The sequence below is a fragment of the Gigantopelta aegis genome, chromosome 14 (assembly GCF_016097555.1).
Source record: "Gigantopelta aegis isolate Gae_Host chromosome 14, Gae_host_genome, whole genome shotgun sequence".
Taxonomy (NCBI): domain Eukaryota; kingdom Metazoa; phylum Mollusca; class Gastropoda; order Neomphalida; family Peltospiridae; genus Gigantopelta; species Gigantopelta aegis.
Window position 1 is genome coordinate 46896764 of NC_054712.1, and position 21613 is coordinate 46918376.

General features: G+C 42.5%; 1 protein-coding gene across 2 annotated transcripts; it reads left to right on the forward strand.

Annotated features, from left to right (window-relative positions):
* Positions 1–12: 12 nt before the first annotated feature.
* LOC121388703 (FAST kinase domain-containing protein 1, mitochondrial-like) lies at positions 13–19648 on the forward strand. Of its 2 annotated transcripts, none has more exons than XM_041520168.1 (9): positions 13–108; positions 1553–3365; positions 5750–5953; positions 10873–11200; positions 12077–12205; positions 12749–12865; positions 15435–15570; positions 16213–16327; positions 19190–19648. In XM_041520168.1, the coding sequence occupies exons 2-9, from the start codon at positions 1662–1664 to the stop codon at positions 19271–19273; spliced, it is 2817 nt and encodes a 938-aa protein (XP_041376102.1). In that variant the 5' UTR covers positions 13–108; positions 1553–1661; the 3' UTR covers positions 19274–19648. The 2 variants fall into 2 exon arrangements, with proteins under 2 accessions (XP_041376102.1, XP_041376101.1); XM_041520167.1 differs by having other exon boundaries at positions 14–100.
* Positions 19649–21613: the final 1965 nt, after the last annotated feature.

Below are 21613 nucleotides of genomic sequence, written 5' to 3' on the forward strand. Positions count from 1 at the left end.
ATCCAAGCTTCGGAAAGAAGTCATGCTGCATTGCTGGTTGACTTTGGAGCTTGATCATTTCAACATGAAAACACAGATTAACATCTGCAACAGACTCACTGTAAAGTGGTATAAATTAATGTACTGTCGATCTCAGTGATACAAACTAAATTCCTGTAACTTTTGTTGCAGAGTTAACCCAAAAGTGTTTTCGTACCCAGGTCGTTTCGCCCTTATCCGATTCACCCTGAGTCATTTCGTCCCGGGTAAGTTCGTCGTCAGAATGGGTCTTTTCGCCCCTCCCCTCCCACCCTCATATATAAATATTGGGTATAATATCCGCCCGGTCCCCTCCATTATTATTTTTAGTTAGGGTTGAGGGTTAAGGTTAAGGTTAGGGTTGGGATTATGGCTGGGGTTAGGGCTGGGGTTGGAGTTAAGGTTAGGGGAAGGGGGGACCGGGCGGATATTTTTCCAAATATTGTGTCAATTTTTCAGCAAGGAGCTATTTTAATGGAAATAAATAAATAATGTTGGCGAGACATGGCTAAATACAAATAACATGTACTATGTGGCTAGTAATAATTAATTTCACTGTTTGTTTCTGTATATTATACACAAACAATTTTAATATGATTATTTTTTAAAATTATATTACCAACCAACCAAAACTGTATTTACGTGAAGGTTCAAACACGTCTATCCCGGTCTCCACCTCCGACAAATGTCAGTTGTATCGATCGGGACAGAAAGGGGTTGTTTGAATATTGGGGGAAATTTAGATTGGTGTATCTCATGTCCAGGACAGTGGGTTACGAACCCAGTACCTACCAACCTTATGTCCGATGGCTTAATCTCTTCACAACAGAAAATGGCATGAGGGAGAGGACACAAGCCACAAAGATTGAGATCAAAATATACCAGGGGTGAAATGACACAAATAAAGGGCGAAATGACCTTACCGGGGGACGAAACGACTTGGGGAGAAAATGAATAAGGGCAAAATGCCTCGGGGTTTTGGGGCGAAACAACCTGGATCCTTTTGGTTTGGTGTTACTGTTAGTTTAATGTTATTACTAATATTAATAAACTCAAATCAAACTAAAAGTCAGTACGTAGCGTCTGATTTAGAAAAATATGGGTATTTAAGTTACAGTACTTGGTACCTCAAGTGTCCTGTATCTTATACAGTGTTCGAGATTAAAAAATTTGGCCAGTATCCCAGTTGGATACTAACATTTTAAAATCTGGTATCCCACCTGAGAATTTAGTATTATATGGCATCACGGTGGGATACTGGGTTCTTGAAAACTGGTATCCAAAATTAAATTCTGGTATCCCCGGGATATTGGGATACTGTTAATCTCGAACACTGTTATACCTGGGTTACGGTTATGGTATATTATAAGATGTAAACACACTCGTACTTGGTGACCATTTCATTTTGGTTGTCAAAAATTTAGTCTTTTATATAGAGTATTCTGTAGCCCTGATCCAACATGTAAACTAAACAGGGTTAGACTAGAGGCTACTCAAGCTACCATGGAATAAACTATTTTGTTTTATTTTTCAGATGCATGATTTTATTCAGAATATATTTACAATTCTACAAAGATGAAGGAGGACAAAATTGAAAAGCTTGAGTGTGTTTCCATGAAAATATTTTATTACAGTTAAATAGTATGTACGTTAAAATGAAAACAATGATATGCCAAGCTCATCTGAGATATTTCCAGGGAAGGGTTCACCGCTTGTTCTCGACATTCCGGCTCAAACATGTAGCCTGCAGTTCAAATCAACACAAATCAAGTCGACAATATGCACACAGTTATTGCCTTAATGAGGTGCCTGGCTCGATAAGTAAATGTGGTCCATTTAATATTGCATCATCCGTGAATTTTAAAACATGTGTAGGTTTTGGAAAGTCATTTTCATCTGTTGAAAATGAAAACAAAATATCTTTCATTTGCGATGAAAACCTCTCCTTTGTCAAAACCTTGGATCATTATTTGCAAGAACAAGAAAATGGCCGGTTTGGTATCGGTGACGTTAAAGATTTTGCTATGACTCTAGAAGCTGCGGCGTATACAGAGTTGTCACATTTTCCATGGTTACATGTTGACAATGTCGCTATTGCTTTTATGCAGCTTGTTATGAACAGAATGATTGAAGATATTTTCTCCACGCTCCGAAACCATTCCGGGTTTAAACACTTCTACAGCTATATAGAACAAAATCTGGAAGAAATCCCTCCACAGGATTATCCTCAGTTACTTTTATCGCTTATCTACATGGGAACAGATCATACCGATAATTTGGTGCATTTACTCTTTTGTCACATTTATGACACCTGTCACGAAATGGACATGCATAATGTAATGACCACAACTCAGATATTGCGTACATTCAGAACACGAAGTATACCTCTCGTACAAAAATTAACATCAAGATTCTTTACTATATTAGACGAACATAAATGTGAAACGAATACCTCGAGTGAGTTTATGCAGGATTGTTTGATCAGTCATATCTTCCTGAATTTCTACACCAGCAAAACGAGCTCGGAAAATGTTGCCAAAACATTCATAGACATTTTCAACAACAGTGCTCTCCAGTCGGACCCAGATGTCATAGCAAAGTTTATTCGATACAAACACCGTCTGATGTGGTGCGTTCCGTCTAAAGTCCTTGACTCTATCAGTCCGGACATCTTACATCACATCAACAAAACCGCGGAGAACGTTCCGCAAAAAAACATTGGTCTGTACTGTCAGTACCTCCGACAGATGAACATGTACAAAGGTGAGCTCGCATCCGTGTTTCAGACGCGGTGTCTGCACCTGCTCCACAGCGAGGACCTGCTGGTGCGGGATGTTGTGGCCCTGGTTCCTGCGTTCGACAAGTTCTGTCCCAGCGACACGAAACAGCAGCTGATGACGATTCTCGCGAGACACATCAGTGATGCGGATGTCCTCATCCTGTCGAGTCTGGCCGACTTCATGATGAAGTCGAACATCTACAACCAGGAGCTGATGCGACAGCTGCAGACGAAGACGCTCGAGGTGTTCGACAATATGTCCGACTTCATTTCGCGCTTCTCAAAGATTGTGCACCTGCTGTCGACACGGATCAATGACAACGAGGAGTTCCACAGCGAATTCTTCGAGCGGCTGCTCAAGCTGGTGGAGGTGCAGCAGGGTGTCCGAATCTATGTGGTGAGCCTCGTCGCGCAGTACATCTTGCCCAACGTGAAGCTGGCAGTGCCGCAGAGTCTGATGGACCGGCTAGCCGTCGTCATCCCGCAGTGCGACCTCCCCGCCATCAAGAACATCCTCAATGGACTCAACCACATGAAGCGGCCGTGGGACAGGCAGCTACATCATCAGGTTTCAACACCTTCACTATTAAGTGTGTGTGTCTGTCTGTCTGTCTGTCTGTCTATCTATCTGCCTGTATATCAGTCTCTCTGTATGTCTTTTTTGGGCAAGTCGTAGCCCAGTGGTAAAGCGCTCGCTTGATGTGAGTTCGTTTGGGATCGATCCCCGTCGGTGGGCCCATTGGGCTGTTTCTCGTTCCAGCCAGTGCACCACGACTGGTTTATCAAAGGCTGTGGTATGTACTACCCTGTCCGTGGGATGGTACATATCAAAGATCCCTTGCTGCGAAAAGAGTAGCCCATAAAGTGACGACAGCGGGTTTCCTCTCTCAATATCTGTTGTCTTTAACCATATGTCTGACGCCATATAACCGTTAATAAAATGTGTTGAGTGTTGAGTGCGTCACTAAATAAAACATTTCCTTCCTTCCTTCCTGTCTGTCGGACAGTCCATCTGTTTGTATATCAATCTCTCTGTATGTCTTTCTTACATGCCTGATTGTTAGTTTTTTATATGTGTAGCCTTCTGTCTTTCCTTGTATACATTTGTCTAGTCTGTTTATTATGTTTTACCATCTGTTTAAACATCAATTTGCCTTGCTTCTTTATCTTCACGTTTGTCTGTAGTCGGTCAGTCTGGTTTTTGTATGTCTATGTTTCCTTCTGTCTGTCTCTCCATACACACATTTGTTTGGTCTATCTGGTTTTTGTATGTGTACCTGTCTGTCTGTCTGTCTGTCTTTCTGTACACACATTTGTCTAGTCTGTATGACTTTCCATATGTCTGTCCATCCATCTGTTTATACATCAGTCTGCCTTGTTCCTCCATCTACACATATCTGTCAGTCCATCCAGCCATCTGTCTGTGTATGCATAATTTAGTCAATGATCAGTTATTCCCAGTACTTGTAACTTTATACATCAGTCTGCCTTGTTCCTCCATCTACACATATCTGTCAGTCCATCCAGCCATCTGTCTGTGTATGCATAATTTAGTCAATGATCAGTTATTCCCAGTACTTGTAACTTTATACATCAGTCTGCCTTGTTCCTCCATCTACACATATCTGTCAGTCCATCCAGCCATCTGTCTGTGTATGCATAATTTAGTCAATGATCAGTTATTCCCAGTACTTGTAACTTTATACATCAGTCTGCCTTGTTCCTCCATCTACACATATCTGTCAGTCCATCCAGCCATCTGTCTGTGTATGCATAATTTAGTCAATGATCAGTTATTCCCAGTACTTGTAACTTTATACATCAGTCTGCCTTGTTCCTCCATCTACACATATCTGTCAGTCCATCCAGCCATCTGTCTGTGTATGCATAATTTAGTCAATGATCAGTTATTCCCAGTACTTGTAACTTTATACATCAGTCTGCCTTGTTCCTCCATCTACACATATCTGTCAGTCCATCCAGCCATCTGTCTGTGTATGCATAATTTAGTCAATGATCAGTTATTCCCAGTACTTGTAACTTTATACATCAGTCTGCCTTGTTCCTCCATCTACACATATCTGTCAGTCCATCCAGCCATCTGTCTGTGTATGCATAATTTAGTCAATGATCAGTTATTCCCAGTACTTGTAACTTTATACATCAGTCTGCCTTGTTCCTCCATCTACACATATCTGTCAGTCCATCCAGCCATCTGTCTGTGTATGCATAATTTAGTCAATGATCAGTTATTCCCAGTACTTGTAACTTTATACATCAGTCTGCCTTGTTCCTCCATCTACACATATCTGTCAGTCCATCCAGCCATCTGTCTGTGTATGCATAATTTAGTCAATGATCAGTTATTCCCAGTACTTGTAACTTTATACATCAGTCTGCCTTGTTCCTCCATCTACACATATCTGTCAGTCCATCCAGCCATCTGTCTGTGTATGCATAATTTAGTCAATGATCAGTTATTCCCAGTACTTGTAACTTTATACATCAGTCTGCCTTGTTCCTCCATCTACACATATCTGTCAGTCCATCCAGCCATCTGTCTGTGTATGCATAATTTAGTCAATGATCAGTTATTCCCAGTACTTGTAACTTTATCTTTGTTTAGGGCATGATGTAGCCCAGTGGTAAAATGCTCGCTTGATGCACGGTCATTCTGGGATCGATCCCTGTTGGTGGGCCTATTGGGCTATTTCTCGCTCTAGCCAGTGCACCACAACTGGTATATCAAAGGTTGTAGTATGCACTATCCTGTCTGTGTGATGGTGCTTATAAAAGATCCCTTGCTACTAATGGAAAAAATGTAGCGGGTTTCATCTTTATGACTGTCAAATTTTACCATATATCTGACATCCAATAGCCGATGATTAATAACTCAATGTGCTCTAGTGGTGCCGTTAAACAAAACAAACTTTCTTTATCTTTGTTTTTCAGATTTTGGAATTGCGAACGGCGCTACAGAGGAACATGTTACAGCAGATCGAGACGGTGATGAGCCTGGAGCGTCTGATCCACCAGATCAACATCTTCTACTTGAAGAACATGCGCAAGGACCTCCAGCTGCTGGAGCGCATGATGCAGGAGATGCCCAGACTCACAGAATCCCTCACACCTGTCGAGTTCAGTGAGGTTGTACAGGTACACGAAACACGGCTTGTGCATTCTCTTTTTACTGCTTAATGCGCGGTCGGTTTGGGATCGATCCCCGTCGGTGGGCCCATTGGGCTATTTTTCGCTCCAGCCAGTGCACCATGACTGGTATATCAAAGGCTGTGGTATGTGATATCCTGTCTGTGAGATGGTGCGTAGAAGAGATCCCTTGCTGCTAATCGGAAAGAGTAGCCTGTTGTGTGTCGGCAGCGGGTTTTTTCCCTCAATATCTGTGTGTCTATTGGGCTATTTCTCATTCCAGCCAGTGCTAACAATTGGTGTAACAGGCTTTGGTATGTGCTATCCTGTCTATGTGATGATGCATATAAAAGATCGCTTGCTGCTAATCATAAAGAGTAGCACATGAAGTGGCGACAGCGGGTTTCCTCCCTCAATATCTGTGTGGTCCTTAACCCTTTGTCTGACGCCATATAACTGTAAATAAAATGTGTTGAGTGCGTTGTTAAATAAAACATTTCCTTCCTTCCTTCTTTTTTTATAATTTTTTTTTTATATCCCCAGATCATTGACAATGTCAAGAGTTGAAGAGCCATGAATCACTGCCATACAATATGCTTTTAATTGCATTCAGTATATATTACTCAAATAGAAGATAATTTTCGTATTGATAAGGGAAGATTTAGCTTTTTGGAACACACTAGTGTTGGTTGGAACATCATCATCACTTATAAGGAAGGAAATGTTTTATTTAACGATGCACTCAACACATTTTATTTACGGTTATATAGCGTCAGACATATAGTTAAGGACCACACAGATATTGAGAGAGGAAACCCACTGTCGCCACTTCATAGGCTACTCTTTTTTGATTAGCAGCAAGGGATCTTTTACATACAACATTCCACAGACAGGATAGTACATACCACAGCCTTTGTTACATCAGTTGTGGAGCACTGGCTGGAATGAGAAATAGCCCAATGGGCCCACCAAGGGCGATCAATCCAAGACCGACTGTGCATCAAGTGAACTCTTTACCACTGGGCTACGTCCCGCCCCTCCTATGAGGGTCAATCCAAGACCGACTGTGCATCAAGTGAACTCTTTACCACTGGGCTACGTCCCGCCCCTCCTATGAGGGTCAATCCAAGACCGACTGTGCATCAAGTGAACTCTTTACCACTGGGCTACGTCCCGCCCCTCCTATGAGGGTCAACCATGACCGACTGTGCATCAAGTGAACTCTTTACCACTGGGCTACGTCCCGCCCCTCCTATGAGGGTCAATCCATGACCGACTGTGCATCAAGTGAACGCTTTACCACTGGGCTACGTCCCGCCCCTCCGATGAGGGTCAATCCATGACCGACTGTGCATCAAGTGAACGCTTTACCACTGGGCTACGTCCCGCCCCTCCGATGAGGGTCAATCCATGACCGACTGTGCATCAAGTGAATGCTTTACCACTGGGCTACGTCCCGCCCCTTCGATGAGGGTCAATCCAAGACCGACTGTGCATCAAGTGAACGCTTTACCACTGGGCTACGTCCCGCCCCTCCTATGAGGGTCAATCCATGACCGACTGTGCATCAAGTGAACGCTTTACCACTGGGCTACGTCCCGCCCCTCCGATGAGGGTCAATCCATGACCGACTGTGCATCAAGTGAACGCTTTACCACTGGGCTACGTCCCGCCCCTCCGATGAGGGTCAATCCATGACCGACTGTGCATCAAGTGAACGCTTTACCACTGGGCTACGTCCCGCCCCTTCGATGAGGGTCAATCCAAGACCGACTGTGCATCAAGTGAACGCTTTACCACTGGGCTACGTCCCGCCCCTTCGATGAGGGTCAATCCATGACCGACTGTGCATCAAGTGAACTCTTTACCACTGGGCTACGTCCCGCCCCTCCGATGAGGGTCAATCCATGACCGACTGTGCATCAAGTGAACTCTTTACCACTGGGCTACGTCCCGCCCCTCCTATGAGGGTCAATCCATGACCGACTGTGCATCAAGTGAACTCTTTACCACTGGGCTACGTCCCGCCCCTCCTATGAGGGTCAATCCATGACCGACTGTGCATCAAGTGAACTCTTTACCACTGGGCTACGTCCCGCCCCTCCGATGAGGGTCAATCCATGACCGACTGTGCATCAAGTGAACTCTTTACCACTGGGCTACGTCCCAAGTGAACTCTTTACCACCCTCCTCCGATGAGGGTCAATCCATGACCGACTGTGCATCAAGTGAACTCTTTACCACTGGGCTACGTCCCGCCCCTCCGATGAGGGTCAATCCATGACCGACTGTGCATCAAGTGAACTCTTTACCACTGGGCTACGTCCCGCCCCTCCGATGAGGGTCAATCCATGACCGACTGTGCATCAAGTGAACTCTTTACCACTGGGCTACGTCCCGCCCCTCCGATGAGGGTCAATCCATGACCGACTGTGCATCAAGTGAACTCTTTACCACTGGGCTACGTCCCGCCCCTCCGATGAGGGTCAATCCATGACCGACTGTGCATCAAGTGAACTCTTTACCACTGGGCTACGTCCCGCCCCTCCGATGAGGGTCAATCCATGACCGACTGTGCATCAAGTGAACTCTTTACCACTGGGCTACGTCCCGCCCCTCCGATGAGGGTCAATCCGTGACCGACTGACTGGGCATCAAGTGAACTCTTTACCACTGGGCTACGTCCCACCCCTCCTATGAGGGTCAATCCACTCTTTACCAGACCGACTGTGCATCAAGTGAACTCTTTACCACTGGGCTACGTCCCGCCCCTCCGATGAGGGTCAATCCATGACCGACTGTGCATCAAGTGAACTCTTTACCACTGGGCTACGTCCCGCCCCTCCTGATGAGGGTCAATCCATGACCGACTGTGCATCAAGTGAACTCTTTACCACTGGGCTACGTCCCGCCCCTCCTATGAGGGTCAATCCATGACCGACTGTGCATCAAGTGAACTCTTTACCACTGGGCTACGTCCCGCCCCTCCGATGAGGGTCAATCCATGACCGACTGTGCATCAAGTGAACTCTTTACCACTGGGCTACGTCCCGCCCCTCCGATGAGGGTCAATCCATGACCGACTGTGCATCAAGTGAACTCTTTACCACTGGGCTACGTCCCGCCCCTCCGATGAGGGTCAATCCATGACCGACTGAACTCTTTACCACTGGGCTACGTCCCGCCCCTCCGATGCATCAAGTGAACTCTTTACCACTGGGCTACGTCCCGCCCCTCCGATGAGGGTCAATCCAAGACCGACTGTGCATCAAGTGAACTCTTTACCACTGGGCTACGTCCCGCCCCTCCGATGAGGGTCAATCCATGACCGACTGTGCATCAAGTGAACTCTTTACCACTGGGCTACGTCCCGCCCCTCCTATGAGGGTCAATCCAAGACCGACTGTGCATCAAGTGAACTCTTTACCACTGGGCTACGTCCCACCCCTCCTATGAGGGTCAATCCAAGACCGAATGTGCATCAAGTGAACGCTTTACCACTGGGCTACGTCCCGCCCCTCCGATGAGGGTCAATCCATGACCGACTGTGCATCAAGTGAACGCTTTACCACTGGGCTACATGAGAATGCTTTGAGTTAATAGAATGATGCACCAGGATCTGCACCTTACAAATGGATCATTTTACCCTTAATAACTATCTATTATCTTTATTTCTTTACGTACAGATGAAAACAAACACCGGACCCAACATATTTACACCAATTCCATTATGTAAACTGGATAGACGGCAGTCTTTGCCACGAGTAAAATCAAGATCAGCTGAAGATCACTCCGGTGAAATGGTGCTAGATGAACAATCACACTAAGTGTTGAAATGATTGTATTTTCAACACTGTAATAGCTTGTAGCTGTCAGCTAGAAATGTGCTGAAGCGCGTTAAATATTCCTTTCCTTTCCCACCTCCTCTGTTTGATAACAGTGATGTGATTGTTCAGCTTTTTATCTGATTTCAGATTGTTTTTGTGTAAAATGAGTTTAACAAAGTACTCTGGATTTGGTTTGAAATGCTAAAAAATTACCTTTATTAGTCCCCTACCGGTCCAACCACAGGGGACTAGGTTTAATCTCGGTCTGTCTGTCTGTCCATCCATCTGTCTGTCCCACTTATATTTTTTCACAATGATATTGAGCTGAAATTTTGTGTATAGCTTTATCAAATACTATAACAGATCAAGTTTGACTTTCATGATAATATATCCACTTTTGACAGAGTTATGGCCCTTGAACTTAGAAGTTATGGAAATGTGGCTTCTTGTCTTTCAATGGGGTATCCATGGCTAGCTCTGTCATTCGTCAAATTCACCAGTTGCAAATTTTAAAAACAATTGGAGAATTTTATTTTAATTTGGCAAAATAATTTCATGTAATAATTATAGGATATTAAACAAGCTTTCTTTTCGTATCATGTTTATGTCCCGAGTGAAATAATGTTCAATTGTCACGAGCTTTAGCAAGTGACAATGAAAATTATTTCACGAGAGACATAAACATGATACAAAATGGTAGCGAGTTTAATATCCTATTTATTACCCATAATGGATCTTAATTTATATCACTCATCTCGTTTCACCGACGTTCCTGTAAGGTTGTAATACACCAATCGATGACGTCATCATGTGACGTCAAAAGTGTTATGTCCCACTTGGCATTCTTGTGGGACATATCACTTTGATACGTACCAAGATATTTGTAACCGTATTGGTAATAATTTATAGTTTATTACAAAATAACTGGGTTTAACAGATGATTTGGTGAAATTATCTGCTGACCCAGAGGTAGCCCTGGGTATCACATCGTTATGGTAAAGTCTGGGACATCCCTAATTCTCAAGCAATCAACAAGAAGACCTTTGGCAGGTGTGGTAATTCATAACATGATGATGCATGACTTGTGGTGTTTCTTTTCAGCTGCTGAACACACTGATCTACCCCGCGCCCCAGGTTTACGAACATCTCACAGATTACATCATGGACCACAAAGACGATATCAGCTTTCAAGACTTGGCTAACTTCGTCTCCGTGATCTCGCAGGCGCGATACACACCGAGCCGAATGGACGAGCTGAGTCAGTGCTGTCACGACAAACTGGTGATGTCATTTGACGACCCCGACAGCAATATCGTGGCTCAGATGCAATACATCTACCACCTGTGTTGTCTACAGATCGGCTCCGACAGTCTCCTCACTCACGTCTTTACTGTAGACTACCTTGAGAAGGTTGATAAATTGTTTGAAGGTTTGTCGAAATTCATTGTGTGGTGTTTCATCCATTTTTATGTGACTCAGGGACTCATGTCAAGTAGTTAAACCCCTCTCCACACTCCTACCATTGTTTGAATATGCTGCTAGTTCAAATAGTACCAAGCATGGATCTGCGTTTTTTATAATAAAAGTTGGGCATAAATTCTGTCAAATTTGTTATAATATTTAAAACATGAAAAATCTTTCATTTTGTCGAAGGCATAACAGCCAAAGTCCCCAAAGGGGTAAGTTCTTGATAGGTTGGGTTTCAAAGTATGTGAAATTGCTCTTGGCATTCTGTGCACATACTTTAATGCAGATTCCAAATGGGGGATGTATTTTGTGGAAGAAATGGACATTCAGTATCAAACATAATTGTAAAAGAACTCTTTTTTTTAAGTAAACCTAATAGGATGTCCCATTGGACGTACCTAGGGTATGTCTTTGCACAATTCTGAATAACGAAAAAAAAATGTAATACATTTACCAGGGGTGGGAATTCTCCTCGGATCAGCGGTTTTCCTCTCATGGAACATTGCGTTTCCTCGCATTTTAATCATCCTTGCCCCCAGACCTCTCTAGATTTCCTCTTTTTTTACAGTTCACCAATTCCCACCCCTGATTTACGGAGTAACCTAAATACGAAAGTAGAGTGTATTTGAATTTTATTTTCATTATTTTTCGATTATCCTGAACAGGTAAGTAATTTTAATTGGTCATCCATCCTTTCTCTCCTCATTTCTTCACTCTCTCTTCTCCTCAATGCTATTTTAGATGTTTACATCATTTTTAACTCCTGATAAACCAGAAGTTCAGATTCTATATTTCTGTCTTCTCCTGCCATTCTCAAAGTTTACTTTTTTAACTCCAGCTAAACCAGAAGTTCGGAGTTATCTCGAAGATCTGTTTTTCCGTCTGAACCGCTGTGCTGTTCTCGAGTACCCGCATCTTGACATCCCATGGTTCCACGAGGACTACTGCTCCACGATGAAACCTGAACGTAAGTTACATCATCGGTAAAATCAGTGAACACCATAGGCTTACATGCTCCCATTTTTATAGGGGGGCAGGCTGGTTTTGGACTGAATTTGAATAACAAAGTTTATTTATATAAGCATACTCCCAAACAACTATATAGGCTTACCAACAAATCACTACGCATTTTTACATGTATTACAACTAATTTTACAGGTAGAATAATGGAAATAAATGGTAAAAAGGTCTCAGGTTAGTACATTTTGCCCGAATTTGAGAATTTGCTCTAGCACTAGGGGGACAGTTGTCCCACCCACCCCTCTTTCCTACGCTTACGATTATCACTTTTAGACTATAGCATTTCACTTTTGTAAAAACAGTGATCACTTTGAGCTTGTCATGTTTGTAAAATTACTCATGACTTTCAGGCTATATTAAATTTACATGACTGTTTATTAATGTATTATAATATTTCTATATACGTTTTTCAACAATGTACCAAAGTTCCATCAGCATGCTACACGACTGTATATTAATGTATTAAATTGTTTTTATTTACTCATTTCAGCGATGTACCGAAGTTCTGTCAAGCTGCTACAGGAGATGGAAGATGCTATAAAGGACGTTCTGGGCGGATCAGCGTATTTTGAGTCGGCAGTGTACACCCCATATCACCACTTTCTCAGTGAGTTACACCCCATATCACCACTTTCTCAGTGAGTTACACCCCGTATAAGCATTTTCTCAGTGAGTTACACCCCATATCACCACTTTCTCAGAGTTACACCCCATATCATGACTTTCTCAGTGAGTTACACCCCATATCACCACTTTTCTCAGTGAGTTATACTGAATATCACCACTTTCTCAGTGAGTTACACCCCATATCACAACTTTCTCAGTGAGTTACACCCCATATCACAACTTTCTCAGTTACACCCCATATCACAACTTTTGCAGTGAATTACACTCTGTATTAACATTTTCTCAGTGAGTTACACCCAGTATCAGCACTTTCTCATTGAGTTACATCCCATATCACCACTTTTCTCAGTGAGTTATACTGAATATCATCACTTTCTCAGTTAGTTAACCCCATATCACCACTTTCTCAGTGAGTTACACCCCATATCACCACTTTCTCAGTGAGTTACACCCCATATCACTACTTTCTCAGTGAGTCACACCCCATATCACCACTTTCTCAGTGAGTTACACCCCCATATCACCACTTTCTCAGTGAGAGACACCCCATATCACCACTTTCTCAGTGAGTTACACCCCGTATCACCACTTTCTCAGTGAGTTACACCCCGTATCACCACTTTCTCAATGAGTTACACCCAATATTACTACTTTCTCAATGAGTTACACCCCATTATCACCACTTTCACAGTGAGTTACACCCCATATCACCACTTTCTCAGTGAGTTACACCCCATATCACCACTTTCTCAGTGAGGTATACCCCATATCACCACTTTCTCAGTGAGGTACACCCCATATCACCACTTTCACAGTGAGTTACACCCCATATCACCACTTTCTCAGTGAGGTACACCCCATATCACCACTTTCTCAGTGAGGTATACCCCATATCACCACTTTCTCAGTGAGGTACACCCCATATCACCACTTTCTCAGGGAGGTACACCCCATTATCACCACTTTCTCAGTGAGGTACACCCCATTATCACCACTTTCTCAGTGTTACACCCCATATCACCACTTTCTCAGTGTTACACCCCATATCACCACTTTCTCGGGGAGGTACACCCCATATCACCACTTTCTCAGGGAGGTACACCCCATATCACCACTTTCTCAGGGAGGTACACCCCATATCACCACTTTCTCAGTGTTACACCCCATATCACCACTTTTTCAGTGAGATACACCCCATATCACTACTTTCTCAGTGTTACACCCCATATCACCACTTTCTCAGGGAGGTACACCCCATATCACCACTTTCTCAGGGAGGTACACCCCATTATCACCACTTTCTCAGTGAGGTACACCCCATATCACCACTTTCTCAGTGTTACACCCCATATCACCACTTTCTCAGTGTTACACCCCATATCACCATTTTCTCAGTGACTTACACCCCATATCACCACTTTCTCAGGGAGGTACACCCCATATCACCACTTTCTCAGTGTTACACCCCATATCACCACTTTTTCAGTGAGATACACCCCATATCACTACTTTCTCAGTGTTACACCCCATATCACCACTTTCTCAGGGAGGTACACCCCATATCACCACTTTCTCAGGGAGGTACACCCCATTATCACCACTTTCTCAGTGAGGTACACCCCATATCACCACTTTCTCAGTGAGGTACACCCCATATCACCACTTTCTCAGTGTTACACCACATATCACCACTTTATCAGGGAGGTACACCCCATATCACCACTTTCTCAGGGGGGTACACCACATATCACCACTTTATCAGGGAGGTACACCCCATATCACCACTTTCTCAGGGAGGTACACCCCATATCACCACTTTCTCAGGGAGGTACACCCCATATCACCACTTTCTCAGTGTTACACCCCATATCACCACTTTCTCAGGGAGGTACACCCCATATCACCACTTTCTCAGGGAGGTACACCCCGTATCACCACTTTCTCAGTGACTTACACCCCGTATCACCATTTTCTCAGGGAGGTACACCCCGTATCACCACTTTTTCAGCGAGTTACACCCCATATCACCACTTTCTCGGTGTTACACTGCATATCACCACTTTCTCAGTGTTACACCCCATATCACCACTTTCTCTGTGTTACACCCCGTATCACCACTTTCTCAGGGAGTACACCCCATATTACCACTTTTTCAGCGAGTTACACCCCGTATCACCACTTTCTCAGTGTTACACCCCATATCACCACTTTCTCAGTGTTACACCCCATATCACCACTTTTCTCAGTGAGTTATGCTGTATAATGCTACTTTCTGAGTGATATACACCCCATATTGTAATTTTCTCAACGAGTTTCATCCTGTATCACCACTTATTCAGTTAAACCCGGTATCACCAGTTTCTTATACTGGGGTACATTAGATAGCCATTTTTCTTACCTAGTTTTGCATTCCTAGATGGTTTATTATACAGAGAGGCTCGCCTTCTTAAAAACAGTAGTACATCACCAATTGTTTCAAAACCAAATGTGAAAATCATTGCTGTCGGCGAGTTTTGCCTTGTCTTGTTATGGTGAAAATTGTTTTACAGATTTTGAGTGTTTGCTGAACTGTGACGGCTGTCCGATCCCATACCCTCAGACGAGCTCTCTACTCAACTCTGAAGGTCGTCTGATAACCTTCACCCAGGCCACATCATTGTCAGCCGAGCAGATCCAGCACCAGAGGTATCGCACGTAATGGCTGACTTTATAGTAAAACTGTTGATTGTGAGCTATGTGGTTTCAAGCTGGTTTACTCTATACTTTGTATTCCCAATAACATACAAAATGTGGTATTCCAACATTTGTACTTTTACTTTCACGTAAGTGCTGCAAACCTTTTTATAAAATACCTTCATTAAGTTCAATCAAAAACAAGGATGACATCATTATTTGTACGTTAATTATTAATATTAAAAAGAGTATTTCATTGGTTAATAATGTTGTATTTTGACATTAAAGGATGAAATTATTAATATTAAAAGTAGTTCATTGGTTAATAATGTTGTATTTTGACATTAAAGGATGAAATTATTTATATTAAAGAGTATTTCATTGGTTAATAATGTTGTATTTTGACATTAAAGGATGAAATTATTTATATTAAAGAGTATTTCATTGGTCAGTTAAACCATAAATCTGAACTTTAATCTAAAATATAGAAATTTGACTCGTATTGAATGGATTTTTTTAGTTGCCAGAGCCAAATAAAAAATTTATGTCATAAAATTAAAAGGTTCAGAATTATGTTTAAAAGTTGTTTATAACAGGATGATGAAATGTTTTTGCTACAAACTATTTAAACATTTTCTTCTGGGTTTTTTACAGAGTTGCTATATTGGTTTTATTTGAAAAAGATTTCTGTCTAAATAGTCGACATTTAAAGGGAGATAATTTTCTCAGAAGAAGACACTTGGAAATAATGGGATACAAAGTTGTAGAGGTAAGTTCTGGATATTAATGCAGCAAAACCAGCCTCAGTGGTGTCGTTGTTAAGCCATCAGACATAAGGCTGGTAGGTACAGGGTTCGCAGCCCGGTACCGGCTCCCACCCAGAGCGAGTTTTAACAAGTCAATGGGTTGTTTGTTTGAAACATATTTTATTGCATATAATATACAAAAGGATTGGGCACAAGTTATTCAACTTATGACGCCCTCTCCTAATTCATTGGGTTTGTGTAAGACCACTACACCCTCTTCTCTCTCACTAACCAATAACAACTAACTCACTGTCCTGGATGGGTAGGTGTAAGACCACTACACCCTCTTCTCTCTCACTAACCACTAACAACTAACTCACTGTCATGGACAGACAGCCCAGATAGCTGTAGGTGTGTGTGCCCAGGACAGTGTGTTTGAACCTTAATTGGATATAAGCACGAACAAATAAGTTGAAATGCAGCAACAAAGGTAATGGTCTTTCTTAAAAAGTGGAGCAAAGGAAGTAATTTTCTTTAGTATTTATTATCAAAGAAAGAAAACCAAAATACAAGCAGAAAACCTAAATGTACATGCAATTGACTCGTCGACAGCAGTAACACGACGTGTGTTTTGTAATGTTAGAGTGGGGAGTGCTGGCAGCATTACAAAATGATAGAGTGTCAGAATTTGCATTAAGTAATTATTTAATGTTCCTTGAACTTACATCATTAACATATTAAATAGTTAAATCACCATTCATTTAAAAATTGTTTCGTGTATGTTCACAGTTTTGCTGTTTATATATACTCTTCAAAAAAAGAAACGCAAAAGGGTACAAATGGGTTATAACTCCGATTTTATGTTTCCTACCGGTTCATGCTTTGTGAATATAAGGTCATTGGATGTCCCAAACACATTCCCACGGTTACATTCGATAAAACGCAGCTACTGTACAATAAAGTTCCAAAATGTGAATATTCGCAAAAACGCAGCCATGTGCAAACCATGTCACCACTGCACGTGCGTTGTCTGCACGTGCAACATGAACACCGACAGTATAAAAGTGCAGGGTGTTCGCTTGCCTGGCCTCTGTATCTGGCCGACAGTTGACAATCCAGGACATGCCACGTCTCGGTGAACCGCAGAGAAACAATGCCATCGGCCGACTAGACGCAGGCGAATCCAGAATGGCCGTTGCCAGGGCATTCCATGTGTCCCCAAGCACCATCTCCAGACTGTGGGACCGTTACCAGCAACATGGATCAACACGTGACCTCCCTAGATCCGGTCGACCACGGGTCACTACCCCCGGGCAGGACCGCTACATCCGGGTACGCCACCTTCGGGAACGATCGACTACTGCCACCTCCACAGCCGCAGCAATACCAGGTTTGCGCAGGATATCCGACCAGACCGTACGGAACCGCCTACGTGAGGTAGGAATTCGTGCCAGACGTCCAGTTCGAGGTGTCATCTTAACACCACAACACCGTCGACTCCGACTGCAGTGGTGCCAGATTCATCGACAATGGCCTCAACTGCGATGGAGACAGGTGTGGTTCAGTGACGAGTCCCGATTTCTGCTCCGACGTCATGATGGAAGATGTCGCGTGTATAGGCGTCGTGGTGAACGTTATTCGGCAAACTGCGTGCAGGAAGTGGACAGATTCGGCGGGGGTAGTGTCATGGTGTGGGCAGCCATCTCACACACTGGCAGAACTGACCTGGTCCACGTGCAGGGCAACCTGAATGCACAGGGCTACATTGACCAGATCCTCCGGCCACACATCGTTCCAGTTATGGCCAATGCCAACGCAGTGTTCCAACATGACAACGCCAGGCCTCACACAGCACGTCTCACAATGGCTTTCCTATAGAACAACAACATTAATGTCCTTCCTTGGCCATCGATATCACCGGATTTGAACCCAATTGAGCATCTATGGGACGAGTTAGACCGACGCCTCCGACAGCGACAACCACAGCCCCAGACCCTGCCCGAGCTGGCAGCAGCCTTGCAGGCCGAGTGGGCCACCATCCCCCGGGACGTCATCCATACTCTGGTTGCTTCAATGAGCAGGCGGTGCCAGGCAGTTGTCAACACACGCGGAGGCCACACCCGGTATTGACTCCAGATGACCTTGACCTTGGTGGTGTGTCCTATCACTTACTCACAATGGACTAGAGTGAATTGTGAACAATCCTGCAACATTTGGTAATTATCGGACTCACCATTCAATAATTAAATCAATTCTCCAAATGTTACGACAATGTGGTTTTGCGTTTCTTCTTTTGAAGAGTATATATATATGTTTAATAGATCATGCTGGGTAAATTAAAATGGATTTTAAAATAAAATTATCTCCCCTTAACAACTTTTAACACTTTTTTTTGCCGATAAATAGTTTTACAGCTTAGTATGTAATTTCAGCCTTCTTTTCATAAAATAGTTTTCCCAAAGTACATTAGATGTTTTAAAGTGACATCTTTTTGAAGATAGTTTCAGTTATCATTGTAAATATATTCTTCCTTTTATCCAACTGGACTAGGAATTGTTTTATGGTTATCTCCCTTTCTTCCCATCTGTTTCATTTGTGATATAGATTTCTTATCAATATTAACTCTTTACTCTCCTGTCTGTATGTAATGGCTGGTATTTATTCTCTGTAGATACCTCATTATACATGGAACCCGATGGCAGTTCTGAGTTATCTCCCCTTGACAACTCCAATAATAAATGTTTAGACTTTAATTTTATGTAACCGATGGTATTTATTCTCTGTAGATACTCACCAAGATGGAACTCATTGGTGATTCGGAGTTATCTCTCCTTAATTGTTTAGTCTCCTATCTGTACTTAACGACTGGTATTCATTCTCTGTAGATACCTCACTACACGTGGAACTCAATGGCACTCTCCGACTGGACTGGGAAGACGAACTACCTGAGAGATCAGATTCTAGGTTGACAGAGACATCAGCATCGGATGACAGACAACCTGGTGAATTGCTTGTGCATTCCTTGGACTTAACAGCAGTGTGAAACCATTTGACAGAACACTGTGTGCGATTTGTATCACACAGCAATATCAGACACGATGGATCATACCACCATTTAATAGAACACTGTGCGATTTGTATCACACAGCAATATCAGACACATGATGGATCATACCACCATTTAATAGAACACTGTGTGTGCGATTTGTATCACACAGCAATAACAGACACATGATGGATATTTGTATCACACAGCAATGTCAGACGTATGGTGGATATCAGATCACACCACCATTTCAGCCAATAAATGATCTGTGGGCAACGAATATAGTTCTAAAGATAAATGTGTCCCATTTCTTTATTTTATTAGTCCCCTACCGGTCCAACCAGTGGGCCCATTGGGCTATTTCTCGCTCCAGCCAGTGCACCACAACTGGTATATCATAGGGTCGTGGTATGTGCTATCCTGTCTGTGATATGGTGCATATAAAAGATCCCTTGCTGCTAATCGAAAAATAGTAGCCCATGAAGTAGCATCAGCGGGTTTCTTCCCTCTAAATCTGTGTGGTCCGTAACCATGTCTGACGCCATATAACCGTAAATAAATGTGTTGAGTGCATCGTTAAATAAAACATTTCTTTCTTTTGATCCAACCAGAGGGACCTGACATTTTATGTATAGCTTCATCATGTACTGTTACAGATCACGTTTGACTTTCATGACGATTTACCTTATTTTGATGGAGTTATGGCCTTTGAACTTAGGAGATGTGAAAAAAAAAATTCCGGATTTTTGCAGTTCCTGAAGATAACACAGATGAAATTTTGTATATAGCTTTATTATTTGTATAAAGCTTTACTGATCAAATAGTTTCATGGTGATTTACCCACTTCTCAGAGTTATGGCCCTTGAATTTAGGAGATACGAAAAATTGTTGGGCTCGGTAGAGGACATGTATTGCTTTAGCTTGTAATGCTTGTTTTGTTGGAATTCAATCTAATTAAAATTAGCTCCACTATTACCTGTGGATCTAAAGACAGCCAGTTGGAGCTCATGTCCACCAATCAAAACCTTACTTGCAGAATCTTGCCAGGAATCGACCCTGTTTTTATACCATGATTATGGTCGATTCCTGAATCTAGAACTCATTGCCATACAGTGGCATAGCATGGGTTGCCAGCGCCCAGGGCAAGGCAAGTTATTGCGCCACTGTTAGCACTCCCAGAGTCCCTTCCACCAGTCACAATTCTGCACCATGAGCAACTGCCCCGGTGGCCCCGCCCACGCTACGCCACTGATGCCATATGTAGTGTGTTGCCAATGGTTTAATTGCGAGTTGCTTCGTTTTTCAGATCCCATGAACTAGAGTGGTAATATTTCAAACTCCAGATAGTGAGCTTTTTTTTTTCTTTTTTTTTTTACCAAGGGGGAATTGGTGAACTGACAAAGTCCACCATTCAGATCCACACATACCCTTTACTCCAGATTATTAAATTTTGATTGGAGGGGGGGAAAAACAGTAGCAGGTCATGTCCGAGTGACCTTTCATTTCACCAATCAAAGAACAGATGGAACACAAATATGTACCAGCATTTGGAATATGTCACCCGATTTCCACGTTGGAATAATAAATAAATCTACGCACATTTATTCAGATAATACTAATAAATAACTGTGTGTGTGTATAAATATATGTGCATACATGCACATGTGCTTTGTGCGAGTGTGGTACAAATTTGTATGGTTATTTGTGTAATGAAGTATTTCTTATGTGACGACCTGTCAACCTTTAGTCAAGAGGTGTGTGTTGAAAAAGCAGGAGATTTTGTCAAAAAGCAGGAGATTTTTTAAATTCACACAATTTAACCCAAAATCGCAAGATTTAAAAAAAACATTATTACAATAAGTTATATGAATACTTTATAATGTCATATATACTTCTTAACCATAGATCTTGGCATTAAAAAAATTGTTATGTCACATGTAATAACTGGTTTACTCTGTGTTAATATTGAGAAATAATTTTAGTGCATTTTTTAAAAATATTTAAAGTTATAAGGTAATGGTAATCTTAAATTTATGTTCTTTGCATTTCTATTCTAAATGTAAAGATTTCAGTGAATTGTTGGTTGTGGGATGCATTTCCTGTCAAGAACAATATTCAGATCTGCGTCTTGACATGTATATATTAACCATGGAGCCTGTGATAACATGACATCAGGTAGTGCTACACCCATCAAGTTTATTGTGTTTTGTATTATGTGTGCAGTTTTTAATTTTATGAATGTTTTTTTTGGTAAATGGATGTT

What these genes read in the sequence shown, in the direction of transcription:
- LOC121388703 (XM_041520168.1), top strand. Translation starts at nt 1,662, where the DNA reads ATGTACGTTAAAATGAAAACAATGATATGCCAAGCTCATCTGAGATAT. An exon ending in GGTTGATAAATTGTTTGAAG is followed by an intron (nt 11,201 to 12,076) that starts GTTTGTCGAAAT and finishes TTTTAACTCCAG; the next exon opens with CTAAACCAGAAGTTCGGAGT. An exon ending in TGGGATACAAAGTTGTAGAG is followed by an intron (nt 16,328 to 19,189) that starts GTAAGTTCTGGA and finishes CATTCTCTGTAG; the next exon opens with ATACCTCACTACACGTGGAA.